The sequence below is a fragment of the Meriones unguiculatus genome, chromosome 4 (genome assembly GCF_030254825.1).
Source record: "Meriones unguiculatus strain TT.TT164.6M chromosome 4, Bangor_MerUng_6.1, whole genome shotgun sequence".
In the NCBI taxonomy this organism is placed as follows: domain Eukaryota; kingdom Metazoa; phylum Chordata; class Mammalia; order Rodentia; family Muridae; genus Meriones; species Meriones unguiculatus.
In genome coordinates, this window is record NC_083352.1 from 140,575,273 (window position 1) to 140,603,010 (window position 27,738).

The 27,738-nt window shown below is 40.7% G+C and overlaps 1 protein-coding gene across 1 annotated transcript in view; it reads right to left on the reverse strand.

Moving 5' to 3' along the window:
• Positions 1 to 1,094: 1,094 nt before the first annotated feature.
• Slx4ip (SLX4 interacting protein) overlaps positions 1,095 to 27,738 on the reverse strand; it is a 174,940-nt gene continuing 148,296 nt past the window's right edge. The window contains exons 5-8 of the mRNA XM_060383199.1: positions 23,505 to 23,582; positions 20,996 to 21,084; positions 4,854 to 4,954; positions 1,095 to 3,592 (exon numbers count right to left, since the gene is read on the reverse strand). Of these exons, the coding sequence (XP_060239182.1) occupies positions 2,857 to 3,592; positions 4,854 to 4,954; positions 20,996 to 21,084; positions 23,505 to 23,582 (1,004 nt within the window). The 3' untranslated portion in view covers positions 1,095 to 2,856. The remainder of the gene's footprint in view (positions 3,593 to 4,853; positions 4,955 to 20,995; positions 21,085 to 23,504; positions 23,583 to 27,738) is intronic.

Consider the following 27,738-nt stretch of genomic DNA (forward strand, 5'->3'; position numbering starts at 1 on the left):
AATTAAAACAATTTCCATATTCCAGTCCCAGCATGCTGCACAGCATGTTTTTGGCTCTTGAAAAGTTGCTTATTATTCAGAGGGCCATCCACTACTGTTTTGTGAAAATATTACAGTAAGTCCTGCCAAGCAGCTTAAGGAAACACAAATGCCGACACTGATCCTAGGCCATTCTTTTGGGCAAGGATGCTTCCTTCCCTATTTGTGTGACCCAGTCAGAGCTTTTGTTGAAGTCAAAGGCCAATGACAGGTACAATCTCTGTTGAAATCCAAACATGACATCAAACATAAAACAATTATACTGAGACCCCCACCATATAAGATACACTTTGAGAAGGCTCATCCAGAGATAAACTATATTCTTCAAAAACCAAAATAGAGACTTTTTAATGTCTTTTTCTTTCTTATTTGTGTCTTAGGGATCACTGCACATGAAAAGCACCCACTTCACCAATGGCCCATGACTCTTGCTTTTTAAAAAAAATTAAATACATTTCTATACTTCTTCAGCATGAAATAAAGGAACAAAACCCTGTAGTTATTCTCTGTTCCCAGTGCCAATTGACCCTTACACATCACATGTCATATACATGTCTGGGTGAGTTAACTTCCAGTGGCAAAGAAAAGCACTGTGCAAGAAAAATCACAGCCTATTTCCATACTTTTTTGTTTGTTTGTTTGTTTTGAAACAAGGTCTCACTATGTAGCTCTGGCTGTCTAGGAACACAGTGTGTAGACCAGTCTGGCTTCAAACTCAGAGACCTCTCTGCCTCTGCCTTCCAAGTACTAGGATAAAAGGCATTTATCACCAGGCCCAGCCTTTCCCACATGTTTTAAAATGGGGGGGGGGGGTGCAGAAAAAACAAAAAGACCTAACCAACTCTCATCTATTAAAATGCCACTTAAAAGACAAGGAGGTGGCCTGGCAGCTCAGATACTGAGAAAGTTCTTGAGTTCAGTTACAATAATGTCAACAGAATTAGATGAACATCTCCTCTAAGTATCAGAATCACAGGACCCTGAATATAAATTTAATTTGAAGTATCAAGGAGTTCGAGAACTTATTTTTGATTATCAATACTAACAGGGTCTCAGACTTTCAAATGTGAATTTATTACAGTTGTTAAGAATATATACAATTCCCAACAGTATAAAATATTTAATATCCCACCTGATACGTAACAAAACACTTGGGATTAATTTTCCCTTTGTCCATATATTCAAAGAACTGTAAAACCATTCAAGAAACAAGAGATGAGGAGGTGTTTCAGACATGCTGAAGGAAAACGCTTAGAGGCAAAATTCCTTAAACATATGCCATAGTGTGGGAGCCCAGAGCCATTCCCTGTTAATCCTGTTAAAATCCATTGCGCATGAAGGCTGTGAGAAAGGCCACATCTATCTACAGCTCAGAAACATACTAATTTTTTTTTCTCACTGGTTATAATAATCATTATTTCTTATAATAGGGCAAATTTGAAAAACAAAACATTCCTTGACATCCAAACATTTGTATAAATACCAAATATGACCTTAACTATTAAATGATTAAAACCCTGTTTCTTCCATGTCAGAATATCTTAGTTCCACAGTGGGAAGCACCCATTATTCTGATGGGACTGGCTTTGACATTAGGATCTATCTGAACGAATTGCTTCTTGGTATACAATGGAGGCTACTCATGCTTCCATTGAGGACTCAAGGTCTTGGAATCAGCTCTCAAGAACAAAGTTCTGCAGGAAAGGAAAGGAATGCCAGCAAGCAGTTTCTGGTCCTTTGAGACTGGGATACTCAGGTGAAACTTCCAGGTTGACAACGTAAGGCTTCTTGTCTTTCTTGAGAGCAGGCTGCACAACTGACAAGAACATTTAAATGCCCTGGGAAACTCCAAACTGGGAACTGGAATGGCCACTGAGCTCCCTTTGGGTTCTGGTCTGTCCTAACCATAACCAGAATGCGGACAGCGTGAACAAGTGCAGGAACAAACCTGCACCTCACAGGATCCACCTCTTGTGTTTTCACTTCAGGCTGAGAAACTACTTGTACATTTCTGGCAACTACAGATGTAAAACCTCCCTAGGTCCATGTCCGTCCTATAGCAGAACCTGGGAAGTAGTTGACCCACACACCAAACCCAATGAACACACTTTACAAGTCTGAGGGAGTGCAAGGGTGCACGTTTCCACATGTGGCCTCAGCTGATGGAAGCCATGGTAGCCAGGCTGGAAGAAATCAGTCCTGAGACTCCAATACCTGCATTCCTCACAGAGCCTCATGCTGAGAACCACTTGGCTCTTTTCAATGTCAGGTACTCAGTTTGAGGAGTAAGAGGACCTCAGCACTGGAACTAGCCCATAGCACATAGCACTGTCTCTCCTTATCCCATCCAGAGGTCTTCACAGTGGGGTGAGAAGGCCCCCATCATTGATTTCTCCATGGGGTCCTATATACACGCTTTACTCCTTGGCAGGTAGAGGGCTCTTTGTCAACACACTATTTTCTGGAGACAGTTATAAATATGATGAGAAAGCAACAAGCCTATTAGAAAAACAGACTCCAGGAGGTGACTGTGAAGGCTAATTCCAACACAAACAGTTTTACAGATTTATGTGTATGTGTGTTTTGCCTGCGTGTATGTATGCATGCCATGTGTATGCCTGGTGCCCACGGTCAAAAAGGGTGTCAGGTCTTCTGGATCTGGAGCTTACGTTGGCTGTGTGTTACCTTGTGCATGTCAGAAACCTGTGTCCTCTGCAAGTAAATGCTTTTAGAAGATGAGACTTCTCTTCTGCCCCTAAATATTTGTTTCCTTAAAGTAATTACCCAAAGTCCTTCTAAATCCCAGGAACTACACACTCAGTTTTTCTTGCCACTACATCCTCTGCTGTAACTCTGCAATTTCTTTCTCTTCTGGCTGGGGCCGTCCTGCACTGTAGCTAATCTTTCAGTAATTGCAGCTGAGCCGGTTTGCTGTGCCTGCCCTGGGTTGTTTATCATGAGATGTCTGGAGGAAAGATTTTCCAAAGCATGTAGTTCTTCTTTAGTTGTGGCTTTTGCCAAATCTTGTTTCAAAAGCAACCCCGGATCTGACAACTCTAACGCTGGCAAAACACTGACAGCTGTGCTCCTTTCCACCATCATGTCTCCTGGGACTAATCCATCATTTCCAAGAGACACTCTGCTGTGGTGGTCAGAGTCTTCCGCAGAGCCACGGTTCCTGCGTTTCTGTTGTGTCTTGGCTGCTCGTGGACTTTGCTTTGGACCTGGTGATGCTGACTCATGGCTGTACACAGGGTTCTTGCTTAGAAGCCCTGTCTTTAACCACTCCCCGGAGTGAGGTTGTTGCTGGCTGTTAGTGTCTTCTGGCTGAGTCTGAGAAACATTTTCCAGCTTTAGAACCGGAAGCTCCCAGTGGCTCTTGGCTGCTTTTATGTCATCCTGTGCTCGACCCACAGATTCTGACAGAAGAATAGCTGAGGCATCCTTCCTCCTTGGTACCACGGTAATGACTGACTCACTAGATCTTCCCACAAGGCCTTTGCTGGTCTGTGATTTGGTCACAACAGTGCTTTTTGCTTCAGTTCTTCTCACACTAAAACAGACAATAAAGATTGTATGGCATGGAGGTTTGCAATGGCATGGATTCCTCCAATACCCCACTCCTTGGTTGTTACACCTGAGAACAAGGCATGTGCCATCTGGCTTCTCAATACCCCTGCATACCTAGGAAATCCCCAAAGTGTAATTTGAATGCAGATTGGATTAAATAGTAACATCCACATTTTCCAGTAATCTATGATATGTTTTCATTATTGGTTCATCAGTGGAATCATGATAGAGTCCTATTAACCAAAGCAAACAGGTATACATCTTTAGATGTTAGAGGCAGCACTGCTTAGGGTTGCTATACTGATTTTTATAGGGGAAAATGTTTAGATAAATCCAAAGCAAAGGGTATTACATACCTATGCACAAGCACAAATATGCACACACACGCAGTTTCTATTTGTGAGTAAATACTAATCTGAATTCCCTTATGCATTTTCAGATGCACTCAGCAGGTGCTAGGTTTATTCATCAACATATGGGAATAAGTCTCAGTTAACCAGACTCGGTCAGTCCTGGCTAAAATCCAGACAGCTAACATTAAAGAAAGAATAACCATGACAAACAGTGTATCCACCCTGTCTGTCTGTCTATCTATCTATCTATCTATCTTAATCTCCCCCTCTCACAGGATCCATAAGATAGGTAAAAGTAGACAGGATATATAAGGCAAACATTACTTTAACTATAAAACAAACTTCCCCAGCAGGACAGAAACTACACAGGAAATTGAGAGACTTATGACCTTAATTTTGGCAAAATACATTTACAAATATCAAGAAACTTCTTCAGCCACTAAACAAAAGTATTGAAGCTGGAATATTTACTTTGGCTAAGTTTTGTGGAAAAAACCATAAATATGTTGTTGTAAGGGCCCAATGGCTCTTATAATTACACTGAAGTCAGAACAAGCCTCTTACAAAAGGAATGTAGTTTTTAGGTTTGTCTGCAGTTGCCTCAAGAGCTGTGTGAAACACACCACCAGCAGGTGCTTTTCATCTTCAAAGAGCTTGTAATTAATCATGAGTTGCAACACACCTGTGAAGCAAGGAGTCCATTCCCACTGTCCAGAACTCAAAAGGAAGGTAGGAAGGACATGTATTAATATATGGCTGTAGGTAGAGCCAATGGCAGAGGGACTTCTGATTAACTTCCATACACTGTCGTTAAGTGAGAGAATCTTCTGGTGATAGAACTATCTGCACAGGCAGTCAGAAAATGAGAAAAAGAAAACATGCTGGACCTACATTTCTTTCAGAGCGTTTCTCTTGAGCTTTGTAACAGGAGAAGGCGAACTCTCCGCACACTTGGCAAAATAGTCACACACTCCATGGAGGGCGCTTTTGGTCTATTCCAAAAGACAACAAAGGTTCAAATAGAAGTCTGTTAGCTGAACTATCAGAGAGAACAATTACATCAGAAATGCTCAGATTAACACATCTACTTTTGTAAATACTAAATAAAACAGATTGTTGTTCTAGGTTGTTTCAACTGCTTTCAGTTGGGGATTTTTTTGCTGTGTGTCACAAATGGCTTTCTATTTTTGTCTACATAGTTCATGCATTAGTAAGTACCATGAACATATAAAACCATATGTAAAATATGTGGATCCCAAGCCATCTAGAACAATATCTGGTATTTTTGGCCCCCAAAACCAGAATCCCTGAGCCAGCAGCAGCATACTTATGAGAAGACAGTAGCGGTCATGAGGTTTCCCCACATTTCCCTTACTTATTAATACAGTCCTTGTTAACCTTAAAATTGTATCAGTTTAAACCTTTTAATATTGGTGTTTTTAAAAATTGAGTTCTTTAATCTTGATTACTAAACAAACAAACAAACAAAAAACTGGGAGGCGTTGCTTTCTTATAATAGTCATTGCCATGGCTTTATACACAGATTATCCAAACATACCCAAGAAGCTTCATAAACAGGTAATTACAAAATTCAAAATGTCTGCCAAGCTTTGCCAGAGCTGACCCATGTAATGTTTCTGGAATTTCTTCCCTTAGGCTAGAAGCCGATGGTCCAGATAAGGTGGTATCTGCTCTTGCTGACTGGGATACCAAACATTCTTCCACATCAAATTTCTACAAAATGTTATGACATGAGCTATAGTTTGGTACCCATCAGTAGGTCTTGCAAATACATAGACTTACATAGGAATGCAGTGATAGTCTCTGAGATTCTGAGGATGGCAGCCACCTAGTTTTCCAGAGTATCTCTAAATGCTTCATCTAATCACAATACTAAGTTAGGAAGGATCCTTGAGCTCTGGGTCATGCCTATGGCTTCAGACCTGGGATAGAATCTTTCAAAGACATGTCTACTTGTAGCCTAAATTGGTTTTAATGATCACTGAACAGAGTATTACTGGCTTTATTGGACTACATTGAATTGTAATGTGTCATTTTTTTTTTTTTTAGTTTGTTGTTTCTTAAAATTAATTTTTGGGAAAAGAATACTTCAGGTTAGGTCAGACAGTACAGGCAAAAGAGGGCAGGCTGAGAGAGATTGGGAGTGATGGAGATTTATGTGTGAAACACTTCTAAACATGTCCTGCATGCCCTGTAAATACAGCCGATTTTCCCCTCACTGCCACACCCTGTAAGTGCTATATTTTCAGAGCTGAACAATTAACATAAGGAGCATGAGTCAGGCTTTGAACAACTCTGTGAGAACCAGAAAGCCTTTTGCTATTAGGAATGATGTAAATTCCCCAAGGCTGGAAGAAGTCCACAATGGAAGGCAGACAGGGTCATAAATAACAACAATGGGTCCTGCATTCACTGTATAAAGTATAAGGCAGCACTCCTGACAGGGTCTTCAAATCTCAGTCTTAGTGTGGATTCAGCCACTGACTTAACTATGTTTAAAAAGCACATGTATTTCCTCTGGGAACTTCAAAAACACCTTCAAGAAATACAGCAGTCTATTCTTGTCTTAACGTCCTCTGACAACGGGGTCAGGGATGTCTTTGAAAGAAGAGTGACAGGGGGAAATGTTCTGTGACTTCAAAAAAGAGACATGTAGGGGAGAAAAGGGGGAAAGTGGGGGAAGAAGGAAAGGGGCAAGATGGAAGATGAAAGGGGGAGGGAGAGAATGCATACACATACACACACTGCTGAGTGTACAGAAAGGCTGGTCTCTAGCTTATAAATTAAAACCACATTTGGCAATTTGTTGAAGGAGACATATTTACATTTGTATAAAGACTGGTGGGCAGGAAAAAAAAATGATTAGTCTCTTTCCTCAGTCCTTGAACTGTCAGGACTCATAGATGTCTCTTGTGCGTACATTTCAGTCACCAAATCACAGCTCGTGGTCTTTAGTGCTGCCCCTGCTTCAACTTAGTCCCCGAAGAAGCAGCTATCACCTAGGAATGGATTTGTCAAAGGGATTTTCTTCTCATTACTGCTTTTCTTACCTGGCACAAAAATGAAACCTGCAACTTAACCACAGACCAAACTCCAAGACGCAAATATGTGGAGCACACTAGTCAGGCTTAATTGTCTCCGGAGCAAGCAGGGATGACACCACTACTCTTTAGAGTCTGTGTGAGTAGTGACCTTTTGCAAGGAATACAGACAAATCTACCATATTCAAAGACACTAGCAAGCATTTAACTTTTTCAAGTCCAGAGTAAGCATTCTATGGAGGTCAGGTACTTCGGAAGTATCCTGACTAGGAGCAGACTTCGTAACGTACTCTTCACATTCTTCACATGTGAATGCATGCTATCCATCTGGGCCAAGGATGAAATTCTGTGAATGTTATTTCTTGGTATACTCTATTCTTAACCACTTGACCAATTCCTACCACTTCTTTTTTGCTTCAATTTTTGGTAATATTTTAAGGGTTCTAGATTTAAAGCTTTCTACCTGAAAAAGTACCAAAACAGAAGCAGGGTAAGGCTACTGGCCCCAGAAGTCTAACCTAGGGAGATACCCTGCCATCAGTAACTTGTGCGGTTTAGCTAAGACCCAAGGCAAAGGGGCCAGGCCTTTCACTATCTCCAAAGATATGTCCAAGCATGTCCCGCTATACAGATCCAAGGGAAAGGCTGAGCTGGAGGAGTGTGACAATACAATGAGGACTGACAGCATGCCACGGTGTCTGAATTGATCTGGGGGACATTAAACTTCAGGACAGAAAGGATGACAGAGGGCAGCCCCACCAAAACAAGGTAGGCAGCTACGCCAGTCACTGCCTGCAATCAGAGAACAGAGAGCTTTGAGATGTCTCTGTAATAATGGCCAATGTTCAAGCTTCAAAAGTACCTGGAAATTGAGAGTAACCTCGGAGTTCATCCCAAACTGACTTGACTTCCTGAACAACAGTCTCAAACATTGTGGAAATGGGCTTAAGATGACAAAGAAAACACCCACTTGCTCTTGAGTTAGGACCTCCTCAGAGAGTCTGGAAGACCAGCTGGCACTCTCACAGGCCAGCAGAAGACTGGCTGCAGCGGAGGCACCGAGGGAGGTGATTTTTTGTTTTTGAGCTTTTTTTGTGTGTAACAAAATCCTAGGACTCATCATGGGTAGAAGCTGTGATTCACAAGACTTGAGGTGGGGCTAGGAGATCTATATTTAGGTTCCCAGGTGATTCACACTCTGCTGATATACATGAAACAACACTCAAAAAGGGTAGCAATAGAGAAATAAATTTAATCTGGTACAAGGAGCCAGTGAGACAAGACTTTGCAAACTGCACTTGCATTACTCAGCAAAATCACCTTGGGAGCTTGTTAAGAAATGTTACAGATTCTACCCAGAATCTACTGTATTTGTATCCCCAGGGGCTGGGTCAGGGCAGGTATATTTTAGGCAAGCTCCCCAGTGATTCTTACACCCCTAAGAATTAGGAAACCGCTTTTTAAATACCTGGTATTGGTAACTGAGAAGAATGTAGTGGAAGGGTACAGTCAGGTATCCCTGAGCTCTGGCAGGCATAGCTTGGAGCCCTTAATGAAAAGACCCCCTTTCCCCTGTCTGTCAACAGGGGAAATAAACAAACATACAACATGGTTTGTGTCCCCTCTCCAAAATTCAGCTATTGCCATTGTGAAAGTATTAAAAGGCAGAGCCTTGAAGAGGTGATTAAATAACGAGGGTTTTGTCCTCATGAGTAGCATCAGGTTCCCTTTTACAGCTTGACAGAGAAAGTTCATGCTCGCCCTCCGCGTTTCATCACATAAAGACATGTCCCCCGACTCCTTCAGATGACATAGCAGCAAAGTACCAACTGGGAAGCAGAGATCAGACTCTCCCCAGAGAGCAAGGCCACTGGTCCTGTTTTTTGCGTGTCTCGGCTTACAATACACTGAAATACAGTTCTTTTCTTTAGCTGCCAATTGCAAAACTGGGAAGGTCCTTGCATATTGTGTCCAAAGCCACTCAAACAAGGTCTACAGGGCAAAAAGCAGATGAAAAGATGTTGAAGATGCAGAAAAAGAGACAAAGGAACCACTGGTAAGGAAAGAGGCAAGAAGAGAAATGAAACACCAATAAAAGTGATAAGAGGCCACTGCTTCGCTTATGCCACAAGCAAAAATCAAATCCCTAGATATTAAGTAGCTGTTCTGGGTAAAGTTCTGAGAATTACCATAGGTAGCAGCAAGTTGAGACACTAACAGAACCAGAACACTCCAATACAAATATAATATGAGCTGAACAAGTTAACTTGAAATTTTCTATAGTCCATTAAAGAAGTAAAATTGGTGAAATTAAATTTCAACATGTACTATTTAACAATATGCATAAAATATTATAACATGTAATCAATACAAAAATATCAAGCCATTTTATGTACTGAGTCTATGGCAGCCAGTATGAACTTTATACAGAATATATAATTTCCAACTTGCCTTTCAAATGCTTAAAGGCAGAATGAAGTCAACTGAAACCACATTGGCCAATACAGGCCTAAAAAATACATTGGGAAATTTTTTCATTTAGGAAAAGGAGAGGCATGGAGGCATACTTCAATGTCACTCGGACATAGCCTTGGGAGGGAGATTTTAGTAGTTACAATGGCCCAGGGCTAGATGCTGTTGGTCAGAAACTAATTCACCATGAATAAACAGCATGAGGTAGCAATGACAATGACTACATGGCAACTTTTCCCCCCTGGGATAGCTTATAGGTTGTTCTCTAGCACTTACCTAGGAACCCTGGGACGTTAGCTGAAGATGGCACGGGGATGAGATGTGGGGCCAGGTCAAGCCACTGATCATTGTGGTGCATGGTGAACACACACAATTTACGCTTTGTTTCTTGGAGCTCTTGGCATATCTCACACCCATGACTAGCACCTGTACAAGGGCTAGGCCATCAAACTGCTGTTCACAAGATTGGAAAATGTGTCACAAGACAACAGTGCAATCCTTCAGCCCCGCTGCAGGGGGGTTTTATATATATATATATATATATATAATCTTTTGATAAATGAATACAGTTTCTCATTATAATATAAAGGGGTATCTTCTGATTCTATTTTATTCACCCCAAGTTAAAATAATAATTCAACTATATTTTAAAGGGCAACAATCCACTGCCTATTAAAATAAGTATATAGAGTCTAAGGCATAGTCAAGAAGTCACTGTTTCTCGTAATCTGCTGAGAAGCTCTCCCCAGGGCATATCAGCAAATCAAATGGCAGAGAACACAAAGCTGAAGGCCAGTGCAGCCAAGGTCACACACTCAGCACCTGCTTGTCCAGAGCCAGTTTTACACCCGCAAAGGCCTGCTTTCATTTTTGCTAGTGACTATGGACAGGTGGACGACACATCCGAAAACATGAAAGTGTTGCAGCACTATTTGTCTTGACATAATTGATAAAAACAAAGAAATAAACAAGTAGTGATGTCTTTGCAAATCACATAGAGTTTGTAAAAAAAAAAGGAAAAGATGCTTTTTTTAAATTATTTTTATTAACCACAGTTTATTCACTTTGTACCCCTCCTGCACCTCCCTCCCTCCTTCCCTTCCCTCTGAACCTAGTAGTCTATCAGGTCTCATCAGGACTAGCTGCATTGTCTTCTTCTGTGGCCTGGTAAGGCCCTCAGGGGGAGGTGATCAAAGAGCAGGCCAATCAGTTCATGTCAGAGACAGTCCCTGTTCCCATTACTATGGAACCTACTTGGACACTGAACTGCCATAGGCTACTTCTGTGAAGGGGTTCCAAGCCATCTCCATGAGTGGTCCTTGGCTGGAGTATCAGTCACAGGAAAGACCCCTGTGTCCAGACTTTTTGGATCTGTTGTTCTCCTTGTGGAGCTCCTGTCCTCTCCAGGTCTTTCTATCTCCCACTTCTTTTATAAGATTCCCTGTACCCTGCCCAAAGTTTGGCTATGAGTCTCAGCAAAAAGATGCTTTCTATACCTAAACAAAACAAAACAAAACAAAAAAACCCTCCCAATTTCCAATGTCCTTTCCCCCAACATCTCATCTCTAGGGCTGTCCTAGGCAGTGCTCTCTCTTCTCTGCAGAGTGCCCACACAGCATTTGCTGTCATGGAGGAATGGAGGTGAAGCAAAACGACTCTGAATCAAAAGTCCTTGGCTACAGTCACTTCTAGTCACTTCCTGGCTGAGAGATTTGGAAAACTGACTCATCTTTGTTGAGCATCAATTTCTTCATCTGTTAAAAAAAGCCACGGCTCTTTTCTCAGTTAGGGTTTCTGCTGCTGCACTGAAACATCATGGCCAAAGCAATGTGGGGAGGAAAGGGCTGAGCTTATCTTACACCTCTGTATCGCAGTCCATCAGGAAGTCAGAGGAAGGACTGAAGAAGCCATGGATGAGTGCTGAGCATTGGCTTGCCCCTCCTGGCTTCCCAAGGGTGGTTGTATTTTAGCTCCCAGGACCACCAGCTGAGAGGTGGCATTGCCCATAATAAGGTGGGCTGACCCATATCAATCATTAATTAAGAAAAGACACCAGAGGCTAATCTGGTGGCAGCATTTTCTCACTGAGGTTTCCTCTTCCAAAATGATTCTAGCTTGTGTCAAGTTGATATAAAACTAGCCAGCACAGCTGTCTTGGGTGGAGGTCTGTTCTCTCTCCCCCTGGGAAGAAAACAGCTAGAGATGCCAAGACCAACCACCATATACAGGCAGAGAACAGGGCTGGCACGAAGGCTGGCAGAAACTCGATTTCCAGGGTATTCTATGTGTCTCCAAGCAGCTGTACCAAACTCTGGAGTTGTCAGGGACATCAGTAACCCTACCCCAACTTCCTACCCCCCGCATGCTATTTGGAGTTGCACTGTCTGTCCGCTGAAAATGAAAAGGTTCAAAACTCATAGGAACTCTTCTCAAGTTTGTTGTACTGAACAAGTCACTGTAGGTGCCAGGCTCCTGCACTCTGCCAGCAACACCTTCTATAAACATTAAGAGCAGAGTAAAAGTATAATATATCATATCAGTTTATTTAGAGAACATGTAACAGTATTAAAGTAGAAAGCTGAGAACATTAAAGTATATAATGTGACTTTAGTGCAGGGCCTACTGGTGTTTAGGCACAAGTGTGTTCTGAAGTGGGCCACAGTATGGAAGCTGAGGTGGTTCTAGAGCAGGCTGAAATGAAGCTCAAATGTGAGAACACCTTATCTTAGACCACAGTGAGATGTTGCCATGCCAAGTATGCATGCTAAGACTGAAGGGGACCACCTTCCAAAGCTCATTTCTAACACTTTCTTCAATGAGCAGTAAGTTAAAGAAACAAAAGGAGGAAAGAGACACAGAATAGGATTGCAACAAAGGAGAGACACATTCAGTGTAAACTTAGTATCGGTATAAACTTAAAGGTGTAAAAGCAAAAGGAAATCAAACAAACAGGGAGGTGGCATCTGCTGAGCTGCACAGGACTTGAAGCCATTTTTCCAAGGGCCGTGGAGTAGACCTAGACATGTATTGTGTTGATTTAGGCAGAGCAGGTGGCACAGAGATCACCTGCTGTTAGCTGGAGCTGTGTGAGAGAGGAAACGGGCATTTTTCAGAGTTCTGTGATTTCATTTCAGAGTTCTGTGACTTCAAGTCATCTGCCCATTTCCCACAGCGAGGGTGGAGTCTTTTTCTCTACAAATCTCTGTCCTGAGTTCCTCCTCTAAGCCTTTTGCTCTTCTGTTTCCACGAAAGACTGGATCTCGAAGGGAGAGAGGGCTAGGTTTGTGGACTGTGCTGCTTGGGTAAGTCACAAATAATACAGACATTTCCTTTGAAATAATTTAACATTTTTACTTCCAGAGGGCTGAGGATATAGCTCTTTTCAGATAAAGTGCTTGCCAAGTGTTCATGAAGCCCTAGGTTTAGAGTCCAAGCACTACATAATCTGGACATGGGGGTATACACCTGTAACTCCAGCACTGAGTAGGTGGAAGCATCAGGGTTAGAAGGTCAAGATCATCCTCAGCTACACAGTGAATTTGAGTGTAGCCTGGGATACATGAGATCCTGTATACAAATCCAGGAAATACCTGTAAGTTACTGCACGGAATGCAGCTCTAAAAATGCTATCTGCGAGAAATCAAAGAAGTTATCTTGCAGCAAGTATACGTTTCACAGGGATTTTCCAGTTTACATCTGCCTATCCTTGAGAACCTAAGAATAAATCTTGACTTACCTTAGGCTACTATTGAATCTCTGGTGCAGATAAGTATGATGTAACATGGTATTTTAAAGAATAGATAGGTTTGGGTCTGTGGCTGACATAGGCATCTACTGCCCACTATTAGAGTTATATAAAATTTATTTAACTTTGATCAGATAAACATTAAAATACACTGTGAATTACCTTAGGGCCACTTGGCCTATCTCTAGGGTCCCCCTGTTAAAGTACCTCCTCTACAATGTCTATAGTTTGGCAACCACAACGAGCCTTCACTCAGAGTACAGAATGCTGTGACATCTCATGTGGCTGAGCTCAAGTCCTTAGACAAAAAGGAAGAGGAGAGTGGTAGGTATAATGTGTTCCACATACACAGGTAATAGGGCTGGCTAAAAGACAGGCTAAAGAAGCCAGGATGCTAGTGGGAAAGAGGTGAAAGGCCAAAGACAAGACATCACAGACATCTGTCTCATTTCAAATTTTCTGAAGCTGGCTTTCTGCCTGGGGGTATGGAAGAAATGGCTCTTGCTATTTTCCTTGAGCACATTCAGGACCCCTCTTTCCAAGACTCCCATCTCCTGATAGGAACAGCTTTTGTGGACTTGTCTGGGAACCTCATCCCTATCAAGACAATGTTTCCTTGGGAAAACGAGTGGTGCATTCTAAATCATCTGATTTTTAATGTATTTTCCAAATGTAACCCATTCACACATTGAATTCTATCTGTGCCGTCACTGTGGGTGTTCTGTGGAGCACACCCGCCTGGAAATTGAGGCCTGAAGAATCTGCTATCTCCCAGCTCCTAAGACCTTAGAGAAATGACTGGGTTTCCTGCCTAGAGTATCCTCCCCACAGGAGCCTCCTGACAGCTGCTATAGTCCCTAGGTACTCAGCTGTGTGATCTCCACAACTGCTCAGTTGAGCTCCTCATGACTGGCTAACTACATGGGGACTGATCACGTAGCTTTTACTGGAAAACGCAGCTCGGATAAGTACAGGTACACAAAAACAAGGACCTAACTTCTTGAGAGAACAAAATGTGTGCATGGATGAGTTTTACAAAGTAAATATTGTCATTTCTAGACCCCGAGGAGGACATGCAATCAGCCACTAACCTAGCAGTGTGGCATGTCTATGAATACTTCTCTGGGAAAGAAGGAACTAAAGATGATAATTAGTACTCACAATTGTGTCAGAGTTTTGTTTTGTTTTAAATTTATTTATTATTTATATAGTATTTTGCCTGCATGTGTGCCTGTGGGCCAGAAGAGGGCACCAGATAACATTATAGACGGTTATGAGCCACCATGTGGTTGCTGGGAACTGAACTCTGAACCTTTGGAAGAGCAGCCAGTGCTCACAGTTTATAACCCACTTTCATGTATTTTATTTCATTTAACTGTTAGGAGAACTTAGCAAGGCTTGCAAAAATCCATACCACATTTACCTCTGTGTACCAAGTCAGGGGCTGATTTTGTAATGCCAAATGAGGTCCTCCAACAACTGATGGGGGCTGCATTAGTCAAGGAAGTCTTTACATTTTAACTCCAATACTTTTCCCTGTGTTCTATTCCACAATTTGTCTTTCCTAATTAATCTGTATAATAATTGGTCACTAAGGAGACATTTCATGTCTCTGAACATAGAAGGGACATTATGCAAAACAAGCACAGAGGATTAGAGTGCCAGATATGTCATTTTCTATTGCCCTCACTAATTAACAATCTTCTTAGAGTCTTCTAATTCAGTAGTGGGCAGGTTACCTTCAGGTGATGACATACAACATATCCCATTTGCAATATTACTGGTTAAACATTTGGGCAAATTTTATTGTTAGGAAAGGAGAATAAGACCTTAGATTACTATAACAAATATTCAATATTTAATCTTTAAAAATAATCTTATCTCAAAAATATTTTCCTAATTTTCTGTGTCATCATATAGAAAAATGAACTAACAAAGAACATCTTTATCACTAGCACTTTCATCTAGATCAGCCACCTGCCAACCCTTTTAAGGGCAGTGGGGAGGACAGCTGCTAAGGGGAATTGTCCTATGATGGCACCAATATGTCCCTTTACTATCTGTTGACCATGGTCTGATCCTGAGACCAGCTAAATGGAGAAGGAATGGACAGTCAGCCTCCATAGGTAGCTAGCACCGTGAAAATTCTTTTGCATTAAACAATAGCCTGACTTAAGAGGCATATTCAACTTAGTGCCTAAATCTTGTCTTTTGTCAGGATGTCCCAGTATTCCTTCAACTGAGACCTACCCTATGCAGATGACAGCTATTTTCATTGGAGAGCACCAATGTCTTAGTGACATTGTCCCAGTATTCCTTCAACTGAGACCTACCCTATGCAGATGACAGCTATTTTCATTGGAGAGCACCAATGTCTTAGTGACATCAGTAATATTTCATCCTCAGAGGCAAAAGTGGAACTGTCCCAGAAGGGATTGTTATGAAATCTAGGCGGTGAAGCTCATCAGTAGAAACAACAGGATCAAGCTTTCCTTTCAATCTAAAGACCACGATTAGCATGGTGCTGATTAACACACAGGAAAACAAAAAAAAAAGGACCCTACCCTCCAGCTAATAAATTGTAGAAAAATACTTGTTTTATATAAAAATACAACATCAAGAATTCATTTGGAAAATGATAGAAATGGTAGAAATCATTATGGAAAAGACACAGACCCTCCTGCCACACATCAATGACAAATAATAGAAAAACAAATGATAAGCTAACTAAGAATTCTTCCTTGATAAGGATATATTATACAGTCATTAGAAATATGTCACCCTTAGGCCATCAACAGGAAAGTTGTAATGCCCTAACGTGAACAGGGTCCTAGCTGAAATAAACAGACATGACTTTAGTTACTAAAAGCCTGAAGAAATAAAGACCAGGTTGGCAACAAAGACTGGGCAAGAGTAAGGGGTAATTTCCACTTTCCTTGTGCATATTTGTATTTAATCTTTTGGTGTAACGAACATACAGGATTTTGATCTCTACTTGCTAAGGAAGAACCAAATTAGAAATATTAGAAAATGGGCACTAATAAATACCCTTTCCTCCAAATTCAAGGCTCTTTTTGCAAGTGTTATAGGAACATCTTGGCGGTTCCATGTACTTCTACTTTGCCATGAAATAGAAGTATAATCACAGACAAGAAGAGGACATTGCAACCAGTCCTGAAGAGACCTGATAAGCTAGGGTCGGATGGAATGGGAGGAGGACCTCCCCTGTTAGTGGACTTGGAAAGGGGCAGGGAGGAGATGAGGGAGAGATGGTGGGATTGGGAGGGAATGAGGGATGGGGCTATGGCTGGGATACAAAGTACATAACCTGTGATTCATATAAAAAAATAAAAATTATTATAAAAAATAAAATAAAAACATTTATATAGTATTAACTATATATATATAAAAGAATGTATATATAAAAATTATATATATATATAAAAGAATGGACTCTTAAATTCCATGATACTCCATACAAACCCTGGAAAAGTCAGGGACTTCTGCTCCTCTCACCAGGCACAGAAGTTAATAAGTATACTCAAATTTTTAAGTAGTACATTTCTTCTGTTCTTCCCCCCCCCCTTTTAAACTAATTTGTATTTCTCCTGTTTTAAAAATATAAGGCCTAACATGTCTAAATGTTTTCTTATAACATTTGTTTATTTCCTAGAATAAAATGTGACTCAATTCTGTAAGATTACGGTTACATTAAAAAATATATCTTATATGAAAATCACATTAAAATTATTTATTTTAAAAATTTAGTGCATTTTCATATTTTTTTTCTGACAGAAATTCCACATGAGAAAGGATTTTTGAGATAATGTGACACCTCTCTTTCATATAGAGCAGGACTCGGCCAGCAGAGGTTGGACTATGCACATCTGAGGAATATAAGACTCATGCTAAATACAACTCAATCTACAGTAGATTATTACTTGAGACTAATCTTTACTTCAATCTTATATTTATGAGTAAGAAGGTTTTTTCTTTTTAACACAGGCTGGCTTAGAAGATGTACTCAACCTAGCGTTTGAATGTTGTTGATTTTCAGGCCTCTTAGTAGTCCTTCTATGTAGTCTGTGCTGTGTGGAGGACCCTGCCCTGATGGCTGTGTGAACATGTGTGCACGCATGCACCAGTGTAATTTTTACACCTAGTTTCACAGCTCAGCTACACCTCAGATGAAGTACAAGATGGAAAAACAGAAAGCCTTAGTGCATGGATCTGCTCACTAACATTTGCTCACTAACACTGAGCATCAGTCTTGACTTTCAGAAGGGATCTCAGACTTTGACATCACAGCTTTAAAAGCAAGAGTGGAGGTCTAAAGTCTGGGCTTTCTTCCCAAATTCACAGCTTTCAGGCTTTGACTGACGTTAGGTGAGCATGACACTCGGTAGCAGTCTCCCAGACTGTAAGCAGCTAGAGGGCAACAGCATTTTCTTGTTTTTGTGCCACTGAAACCGAGCAGAGACCACTGGTATAGACCCAGCACCCAGAACATTCTGTTCCATGGAATGGTCAGAGTGGATGGGAACCGTGGTCTCCAGAGACTAGGAGTGGCTTGTAACCAACACACAATCAAACAGTAGCTTTGCAATGACCCTGAAATGTCCCAGATATATACAGTGGCTCATGGTTATTTACATAACTTCAATAAAGAAGTCACAGAAACTAGTACATAACTTCGGATTTCTCTAAACCTCCAGGGCTTTACAACCAAAAAAGAACAGTCCCTACACAGGAGACTTAAGTTTAGGATAAAAGGAAGAAAGAAAGAAAAAAAAAAAGGAGGGAAGCCAATATTGCACAATATAACCAAGTACAGTAAAATCCAACTTGATGGTCTTTATATTGCTAAGGAAAAAGTTAACAGAACAACAAAGGTAAGAACTGTCAGAAACAAACACTTTGGCTCTACATTCAGCAGTAGGTCAAACTGGAGGCTACAAAATCTTTGAGATTTCTTATGAGAAACTCTAGTAAGAAAAATAGAGTGACTCATTTCATAATAACGCCCTTGCCTTCCAAAGTACACAGCTCAGTTCCCACATCCTAAGCACATGGACACAGCGTAGTGCTATTGCAACACGGAGGACCTTCCTCTACTGTCTGTCCCCACATGGACAGAGAGTTGACAGAAGGGGAACAGACTTCTCTGGCACGGTGGTAAAGCAGCAGCAAGAACTACTCTCACTGCTCTGTACAGGAAGTTGGGTTTCTCTGCCCCTCTGTGCTGTCTGATATGGTACGTGTTCTTCGATGCAGCTATCTTAAAGAACTGGGTGTTCAGTGCTGCTGGTTCCCTAGGCTGAAGACTGAAAGACTCCCTGGACAAAGTAGTTTCCAACAGATGTTCCTAGATTTCCTAAAAAACCCTCCCTTAAGACAAAGGTAATCCAGAGAGCACAGGGAACTAAGGGGAAACTCCCTAATGGCTATAGTACCAATGAGAGGTTGAAGCTGCTCTCAGGTGCAAGATCATTCCCCCATCACTTCTGTGGATGCAAAACAGCAAGCTATATAAACAATCATAAGTTTATTGCCAATATAGCTACATGGGGAGCCAAGTTCCCAGGCCTTGCCTAGTCAGAAATGCCTTGAGAATGACTAGGAGAAAATGAGACAGACCGTGCCTTTTGTAAATGTCAGTGTAAAATGAAAAGAAATCCAAGTCCTTGCGTGTGGGGGGAGAGGGGCGAGGGGGGGCGCGGTGATCACTAGCTTTGGGTATTTGAAGTAAATCATGAGAATTAATTTCTTCTTACTTTCTCTGGCAGGAGGCACCAGGGCAGGAAGAGTTGTTTATTGAGCCATAAGTAGCTGAGACAGGTAGACTCGGAAGATGTCAGATATCAAGAGCAGAAAGTGAGTGTGACCGGCTTGCTGAGGGACATATAGGACAGCCTGGATATTTCACAGCTTCTGGGACAACATACCTGAGAAATAGCCGGGCTGAAGGCCCTGAGGAGGGGAGGTGCTCAGCTGAGGTCAGAACACATGTGGCAATGGCGCTGTTTGGTAGTACTGACTTCTGAAAGTGTGTATATGAAGGGAAAGAGAGATATGACCAAAAAGAGCTACCAAAAACAATGAAAAACCAGGTGATATAAATGGCATTTTTCTTGTGAGCTAATGTGGTCATCTTTGATAGTGTACTCACTAAAGATCAGAACATGTTAACGAAAAGGAAACTGAATTTCCCATGTAAGATGTTCAGGCTGGTTAAGAATAATTAGGATGTCTACTGGATTACAGGACTCATATAACAGCAGCTACAGAAAGCTTACATCTGCACAAATACCAGACCCCTAAGGGGATAATGTTTCATTTGTATTCAGATGCTTTAATTCCTTCTTAATAATTTAAGATATCAAGTATTAACATTACACATCAGATATAAGATCTGATTTTTCCTGTATCCCATCTGCAAGTAATAAGATTCTGGTAGAGTTAATAACTTTTTTTTTAAACCATAGATCAATTCTTTCTTGCTCTGAAAAAATCCGTTAATCAATATTTCTTAAACTATATGCCAACAGAGTTACTCTAGTATTTATTAATCTACTAAGATAATGCAATGTCTTGGAAATATTTCAAAAAATAAACGCTTAATGCTTTTGGCTAAATTTGCTTTACTGATCTTATTTTATGCACATCTGAAGAGTATATTTGATGGATGGAGAGGAAATACAAGGGTTGCACTGGCTTTCTGAAACAAAGGAACTAAACCAAAGGAACTAAACGCAAGGATGAGTTTTCAGCTCTTACTTCTTCTGGGTCTCTATTGTCTTATAGAAGCTCTGAAACACTTTTCTTATGTATTTACTTAAGATGAGATAAGAAGCTCATTTTATACTATGTGAGCCAAATTTCAAATCACATATGGGTTAAAAAATAATAAACAACAGGGATAATCTAATATCCTCGTAAATTATTTTAGAAGCATAATAATAATGTCATACTTTATGGCTGGGTTAATGTATTCTCTCTACATATATTTTTTCCTGTTCACTGAAGGTTCAAACCATAGACCTAAATTTTTTCTTTATTTTTTTAAGGACAAGTTAAATAGACTGAACTGTGACTGAAGCAAGACACACATAGGCATAGCAGGGACACTGTTAAGAGCACATATTAAGCTCAAAAGCTACAACACTAAGTAGGGTTTCTACATTTATTTGTCTGAATAGAGAACTCCAGGGTAACAGAACAAGGAAGGCCCTGACAAAGCTCAAGCTTAGCATGAGAAGAGAGAGCAAGAGAAAATGAACTCTATTAGCTATGAAATAACACACTGGGGAGAAACACTAGTTCTCAGGGGAAATGTCAATGATTCACCATGGAATACAATTCAGAAGCCACTGACCCCCAACGGAAACTTCCAGTAGAAGCACAGATTTTCTATTCTTTTCATTTATATATGATCACAAACACCATCAAGGCTTTAATGGAAAGTGATAAGATGCTATTTATCAAACTACATATTTGGGGCTTTGGGGGAAAGAAACAAAAACCCAACATATTAATCAACTCATTAACTGATCAATGTTAGTATGCAAAACAGGAGGTAGGGCATCTCTGGTCTCTTAAAACATGCTAAACGGTTAATAATAGAAGACAGCCCCCCCTCATGTGTGTGCATACGTATACACACACACACATGCACACACCACCACCACAACCACCAGTACGGTCACTTAGCACGAGGCAGATTCTCTTACTTACAAATTTTTTTTCATACATACCAATTTTTCATTCTGGTTTGCCCAAGTATCAGGGCCGAATGCAAGGTGACTAACACAGACCACAAATCTCTCAGGAAATATACGAAGTTCTGTACAAAACAAAGAAGACCAAGTTTCTAAAAGCACCAACACCATGCAAATAGAAATTACTGTTCCCAGGTTTCCTGTTAACTTTTTGTATGGCAATATTCACATACATGTGATTGGAGTCTCATCCCCCTTATTCTTTCTACAGCATTTCCACCATTTGGGCAGAGTGAGTTTAAGGAAGAGCCAAAAGTTTGCAAACTGGTCTACCCCAGTCACTGAACTATTATGGCACATGGAACTTCCGGGCTGTTCTAACTGTGCTCCAGGTTAGTATGCTGCTTTCTGTTTAGAACTCCTCTTTGGGAAGAAATACCAATGTTTTCTAATCAGAATATAGACTTAAAAGAGAAAGAAGAAGAATGTGAGTCACAAATCTAAAAATGTGAGCCATTCATGCTTTTCCTAGTTAGTTTCATCATCTTCCTAGTCAGTTGCTCTTGGAGAAAACCAGAGGCCTAATTCTGCACTAGAGAGCAAGCGTCTAAGCTGAATCAAAATATGGAAACAACTATTTCTCTTAGGAATTGATGGTTAAGTATGCCACAGTAGAGATGGTATTAGACTGAAGTCACAGCAATCCACCTCTGCAGATTCTGACAGCAAAGCCACTTACTTCCAAGTGGGAAAAGATGAATGGAGCACAGGATAAGGACCCCTTCAGTCAATGATGTGCTCACAATATTGATAATGCCATCTACATCATCACTTCTTTCACCTGCCTTGTTTGTCCATCTATACTTCCACCAACCACCAACCAACTGTGGGGCCATGTCTGGAGGAGTGATGTGAACAGATATGAAAATGAACAGAACCTATCTCGATTGAATGAGTGATGTAAAACAGATATGAACAATGAACAGAACCTATCTCGATTGAATGAGTGATGTGAACAGATATGAACAATGAACAGAACCTATCTCGACTGAATGAGTGAATTCTTCTTCTCTTTGTGTTTGCTGCACTGTTTATACAAAACAGGCACTTTTTCTAAAACAGGAAAATTCCCCCTCAGAGGTGACCATGTTTTAAGACAGAGTTATAAAGCTGGTAAGTGAACCCTTTCAGTACAGTGCATGTGAGATACTGAGTGAAATAGCAACACACTTCCATTTGGTTCAAAGATGTTAATTATACAAACACACAATGAACACAGGCAACACCTTATTCCACTTAGCTAGGTTAGAGTGTACCAAAACACCTAGGGTTGATGTTCAGGAGTGGTTCTCTCCTGAGCCCTGGGCCACTGCTGTTTCATTGCTGACTAATGTCCTAAACCATGTACCTCAGCACAACAGGTCAGTTGCTCTTAAGTAAAAGCTCCATCCTGCTGCCTCACTTGTTCCCACTACCTAACAGTGATGCTCCAAGCATTCAGAGATGGCTCTGTGGTTAGGAGATTTTTTTAGAGGACCTGGGTTCGATTCCTAGCACCCACATGGTGGCTCAAAACAATCTGTAATTCGAGTTCAAGGAGATCCAATGCCCTCTTCTAGTCTCTAAGGGCACTAAGCATGTATCTGGGACACACATATACATGCATGCAGGCAAACATAGAAAATAAAAATAACTTTTTTAAAAGAGGGTAATATATTTGAGCAACATTTAAAAGTTAAGAAAGTACAATCATGAATATTCTGTGAAAAACCTCCATGAAGGTAGTTTCTCAGTCCATTTCATAGCTTATATTCATAAGGTATGTCTAAAATAGCTAAGCTGCATTTACATTTACATTTTTTTTTCTTTTCTTCTTTTTTTTTTTTTTTTTTTTTTTTTTGCTGTCTTCTTTTTCTTTTCTTTTTCCCCCATGGTTTTTCGAGACAGGATTTTTTTCTGTGTAGCTGTAGCTGTGGCTGTCCTGGATGCACTTGTAGACCAGGCTGGCCTCAAACTCACAGACCTGCCTGCTTCTGCTTCCCTGAGTGCTGAGATTACAGGCATGTGCTACCATGTTCTGCTTAAGCTACATTTTCTAAGATCAGATTTATTCAGAGACACTGGCCATTATCTCCTTACTTCACTGTAGTTGACTGGACATATCAATCATTTTCCATATCATGACTTGTGGAATTGAGGGTTGGGAACTGGCCTCATTAAATACTTATGGAAGGTTTGCTTGCTCAGGGCTGGGAAAGTGTTTTCTTGTAATTCATTTTCCCCTTTCCAAAGGCTATGGGACACACTTACCCTGACAAAATGATTCATAGTTCACTTGTTCATTGAGTCACTTCTGAAGCCCAGTGAAAATGCTGTGATGTACCAGAAAAATAAAGTGCACTGTGGTCCATCTCTGTGCTTTCATGGACAATAAGCACTATGAATGGAGCATGAGAGATCATATATGCTCTGATATACTAAATGATGTAGTCATAGAAACAGACAGGAATATTTGTTCTCTTATTTCCAGCCCTCAGATCTTTACCCGTATTCTGTGAGCTCTGGATACAGCGAAGGGCTATTCCCCTCTTGAGGAAATAGGCTGAGATCTGAAAGCCGTAACCTGTAAAATGAAAGTGATATCATTAGATTATGAACATGCCAATTCCAAGGTCCTGCCCACTGCCTGTCATACAGATTACACTCAATAATTAACAAATAAAAGAACTAACAGAGGTCACATGTAAGCACAGAAAGCAGTGTTACCACACTAGCTCTTCTGAGAGGCCCAGCCAAAACAAGCAGTGGCTTGGTCACTTCATCTGCAGAATGGGGCAAATGACGAAGTCTAACACATCTGAAAAGTAATAATTTCAAATGAATGATAGATTGACTCCTTCTAACATCCACTGCTTATCAAACATTAAAAGAATAGTTTTTAGTATTTATTCAAAATGAGTATGCTTTGTAAATAAGTTACTCCTAAATTCACGTGCAGTCACATCTTCATAAAAGATGAAATGTAAGAAATACTGCATGAACTAAAAACAAGCAAAACAATACACCAAAAAAAGCACATACCCTTGTACTCCCAATTCACCAGAACAGATAACAAAAAAGGCCACATGAAGTGTTGGCAAATATTTGGGACAATCAGCATTCTCATATGCTGTTGACAGAAATACAAATAGGCACAGCCATTCTGAAGCAGTACTCAACACCTAATGTTGAAACTATGCAAATACGTATATTTCCATAGTAACATTCTTCACAATGGTCTCAAATTAGAGCCAAAGAAAAGAAGAGCAGAATCCATCAAGAGCAGAATATTTTTAAAGGGTATATTGTGAAATATTATGCTTCCCTTAAAAATGTACATGCTATCGCCACTGCATAAACTTTGCCCCAAACAGTGAATCTTGTCTATGAAAATGGAGACACTGCCGCTGTTACCAAGGTGTGAACAGGGCTTCAGGCAAGCCGCAGAAAGCAATTCTGTCTCTCCTTCCCCGCTTTTCTCTTGTATCTCTCCTCAGTTTCCCTTGGGTTATGAAAGAAGGGTTGCTGAGTTTTTCTAAAAAGGTCAAGTAATAGTGCTTCTAGTTACCACAGAGAGAGAGGGTGAAAGTTTCCCAGAGCTGAGACAACTCACAAAACTGCTAAGTCTTCAAGACAGAGACTGAGATCCAGCAGACCATCTCCAGGGAAATCAAGTCCCTACAGTTTTTAACTTCATGACAAAGGTTGCTCTGAAACCACGTGTATAGTTAAAACACAACCAAAGGAGGTTCCTCTTCTACATTTACTATCCTTCCCACCACCCTGCCAGCAGGCTCAGGACATGGCAGAGCAAAGGAGTGATGCTCTGTCTAAACATGCAGTGGCTTTGACAGCACAATTGCTTCAGTCATGCAGATTGTGAAATAACAGTGACATCCACAAAAGGATAATCTCCAGACTTACAGTGATCAAACACAGTTTCCCTGATCCAGGAAAAATCAGATTGTATTTCAGTCACATTGCTAGCCTCTGCTAAGTTTTTAAAAACACATACAAAGTTGGTATTTCTTTGAGTGCTTTAAAGAAACTTAAGAACCCATCAAAATTTAGAAGTGATTTTTTTACATAATTATTTATGAGTCTTACAGAGGACTAAACAAGAAAGAGAATGTGCCATAGCCTTTGCTTGTCTGTGGGTCTAGGCAATTAAGATGCCAGTGGCCTGTTCAAAGTTTCAAACACTTCCTGAAAAAAAAAAATCTGAGCAAATTATCAGAAGGTGCTAAATGTAAGGCTGATCATGAAAACCACTGCTCTTAGCTCATAAGTCGGTTATCTGGAAAATACTACCTAACTGATAAAGAAACTCTACACCAAGAATCCGAACCAGAAAACAATCTTAAACAAGAAGGATCCAATATAATGTCTCCTCTTATAGAAAGTAATATAAGGCATAGTCCAAGTGGTGTGTTAGAGAAATCACCAGAACAGAATCTGGCCCTGTGTACTTATATCCCCTGAGAGAAAATTACGTGCAAGAATCACTCCTAAAGCGGCCAATATTATTATTAACACTCTCAGGAAATAGAGCCTCATGGTCCTTCAAATGAAATGGTAAGTTTAACATGTTAAAAAAAAATATTTGCACCTGCTTAATCTAATTCCACTAGTCATATGAAACTTTACTGTTTAAAGAGAAACTTGAAGAGATTAAACACAAAAGGTACTTGTGTCAGTTCTTTAGGCAAACTAAACTTGGTATACAAACAGGAAATTACTGCTACTGAAACAGTAATTTGGGAGATGTATTCCATTTCCATAGATAACAAGGGGAGATAAAGACTATATTCTTATCTTTGTTCTTAATGAAACTGAGTTTACAAAGTTCAGCTGGCCGCTTAAGTTTTATACTTACTCAGGGTTAAACCAAGGCTCCACCACTCTGAAGATAACAGTAATAGGGCGAAGAATCCAGGAGGTCTGTTTCTTCCCCACTTAGTACCACTGCCCAGCTGCCTACACTTTTGTTCTAAATGCAGAAAACCAAGTTAGGGTCTTAGCCTTGTCAAGGATGTTTCTTATTGCAGCAGGACACAAATAGTACAGGGAATTGTACTAATTGTTCTTGGCAGAATTACCAAGAATAGGAGATATTGGAGTACTTACCCCTAAATACGTCATTGAATTTCTCCTTTCAAAGGCTAGGGAATGATGGAAGAATGGAAGAAAAGACTAGAAGAAATGGGAGATGAGAAAGTGTTTTGCAAAATGAAGTCTGGACATGACATGGCCGTTACAACCAGGCACACTCACTAGAGCTTGGTGACCTGTAAATGCTTGAGCACATCAGCATTTATCATGTCATGTGAAGGGCACTTGAAGCCCCACTCCTTCCTGAAAGATTACAGTTAATGGTGTTGGGAGAAGGGCTGTCACTGTTGCTGTGGTGTAGCCACTGGTAAGTTGTTCATGTTCCTGTATGTAACCTCTTCCCGTGCTCACGCAAGCAATCCTACCAAGCTCAGGGGGCAGCACAAACAGAAGACATTGAAGGAGGAAGGAACCTGGTAAGGACTGCAGCTGGAGGAGTGGAGGAAGACAAAGGTTGATGGAGGGGGAGGTGGTAGTTGTTGAAATGACTGAAATTCACTGTAAACATGAATTAAACTGTCAAAGAATAAAACACAGATTTAAAAACCCTCACAGGAGACTGCGGAGAAGATAGGTAAGTAGGAAATGTATTTTACTTGAAAACCGTCTGGCATTTATGTTCTAAGGTCACTAGGCACTGACAAATCACAGTTTTCTCACTCACTATTGTGACCCTCTGCTGGGGAACACTGTCTTTAGATTTTGGAAGAACCAGGGCGGGGCATGCCTTTATAAGGGAGGTCTCTTTCCATCACAGATCTCCAGCTATGTCCATTCCTAGATACAATTTATATTTGTCAGTTAATTAATCCCACATACTAGAAAGCACATCTTTCTCCTCACCTCTAGGCAGCACCCATGACCTTTAGTCTCTTTTACTTCTTGCATTCCATACTTCATTAGGAACTGATGTTCTTCTCTCTCTTTATCTACAAATAGCCTACAACTCCCCACTGAAGGCTCAAACAAGGATCAGTTACTACAAACTTTCTACTGGGCTCCACTAGTTGTTCACAAAATGTATATAGACTCTTAAGAAAGAATACTTTGTCTTAAAACTGTTCCCCTGTATTATTATTAGAAATAAGGAGACTTGGGGCTGGACAGATTGTTCCAATAATAGTTTCTAGGCCACTTGCTACTACCTTTGCCTTCTGAAACTTCTTGACCTGGGCCCCTACAATTCAGCACTGCCTTCCACGCTCCTATGTGCATAGCCCACTATGCCCACACTTAAAGCACCCCACTGCTTTCCTAGTCCAATGTCCCAAAGTTTTCCATATCCTTCCAACCAACAGCATGGTCAGGCCTGTCACAGCAATATGCCCTGGTACCAATTTCTGTCATAGTGACTGTTCTAGTGCTGTTAAGAGACACCTTGACAAGAGAAAGTATTTAACTGAGGGCTGGCTTACAATTTCATAGGTTTAGGCCATTATCATCATGGCAGGGAACATGCTAGCATGCAGGCAGGCATAGTGCTACAGAAGTTAAGAGCTACATCCTGATCTGTAGGCAGAGGGAGAAAGAGAGAGAGAGAGACGCAGAGAGAGACAGAGAGAGACAGAGAGACAGAGACAGAGAGACACCGAAACTAAGAGAGACTGAGAGAGACAGCAAGGGGGCCT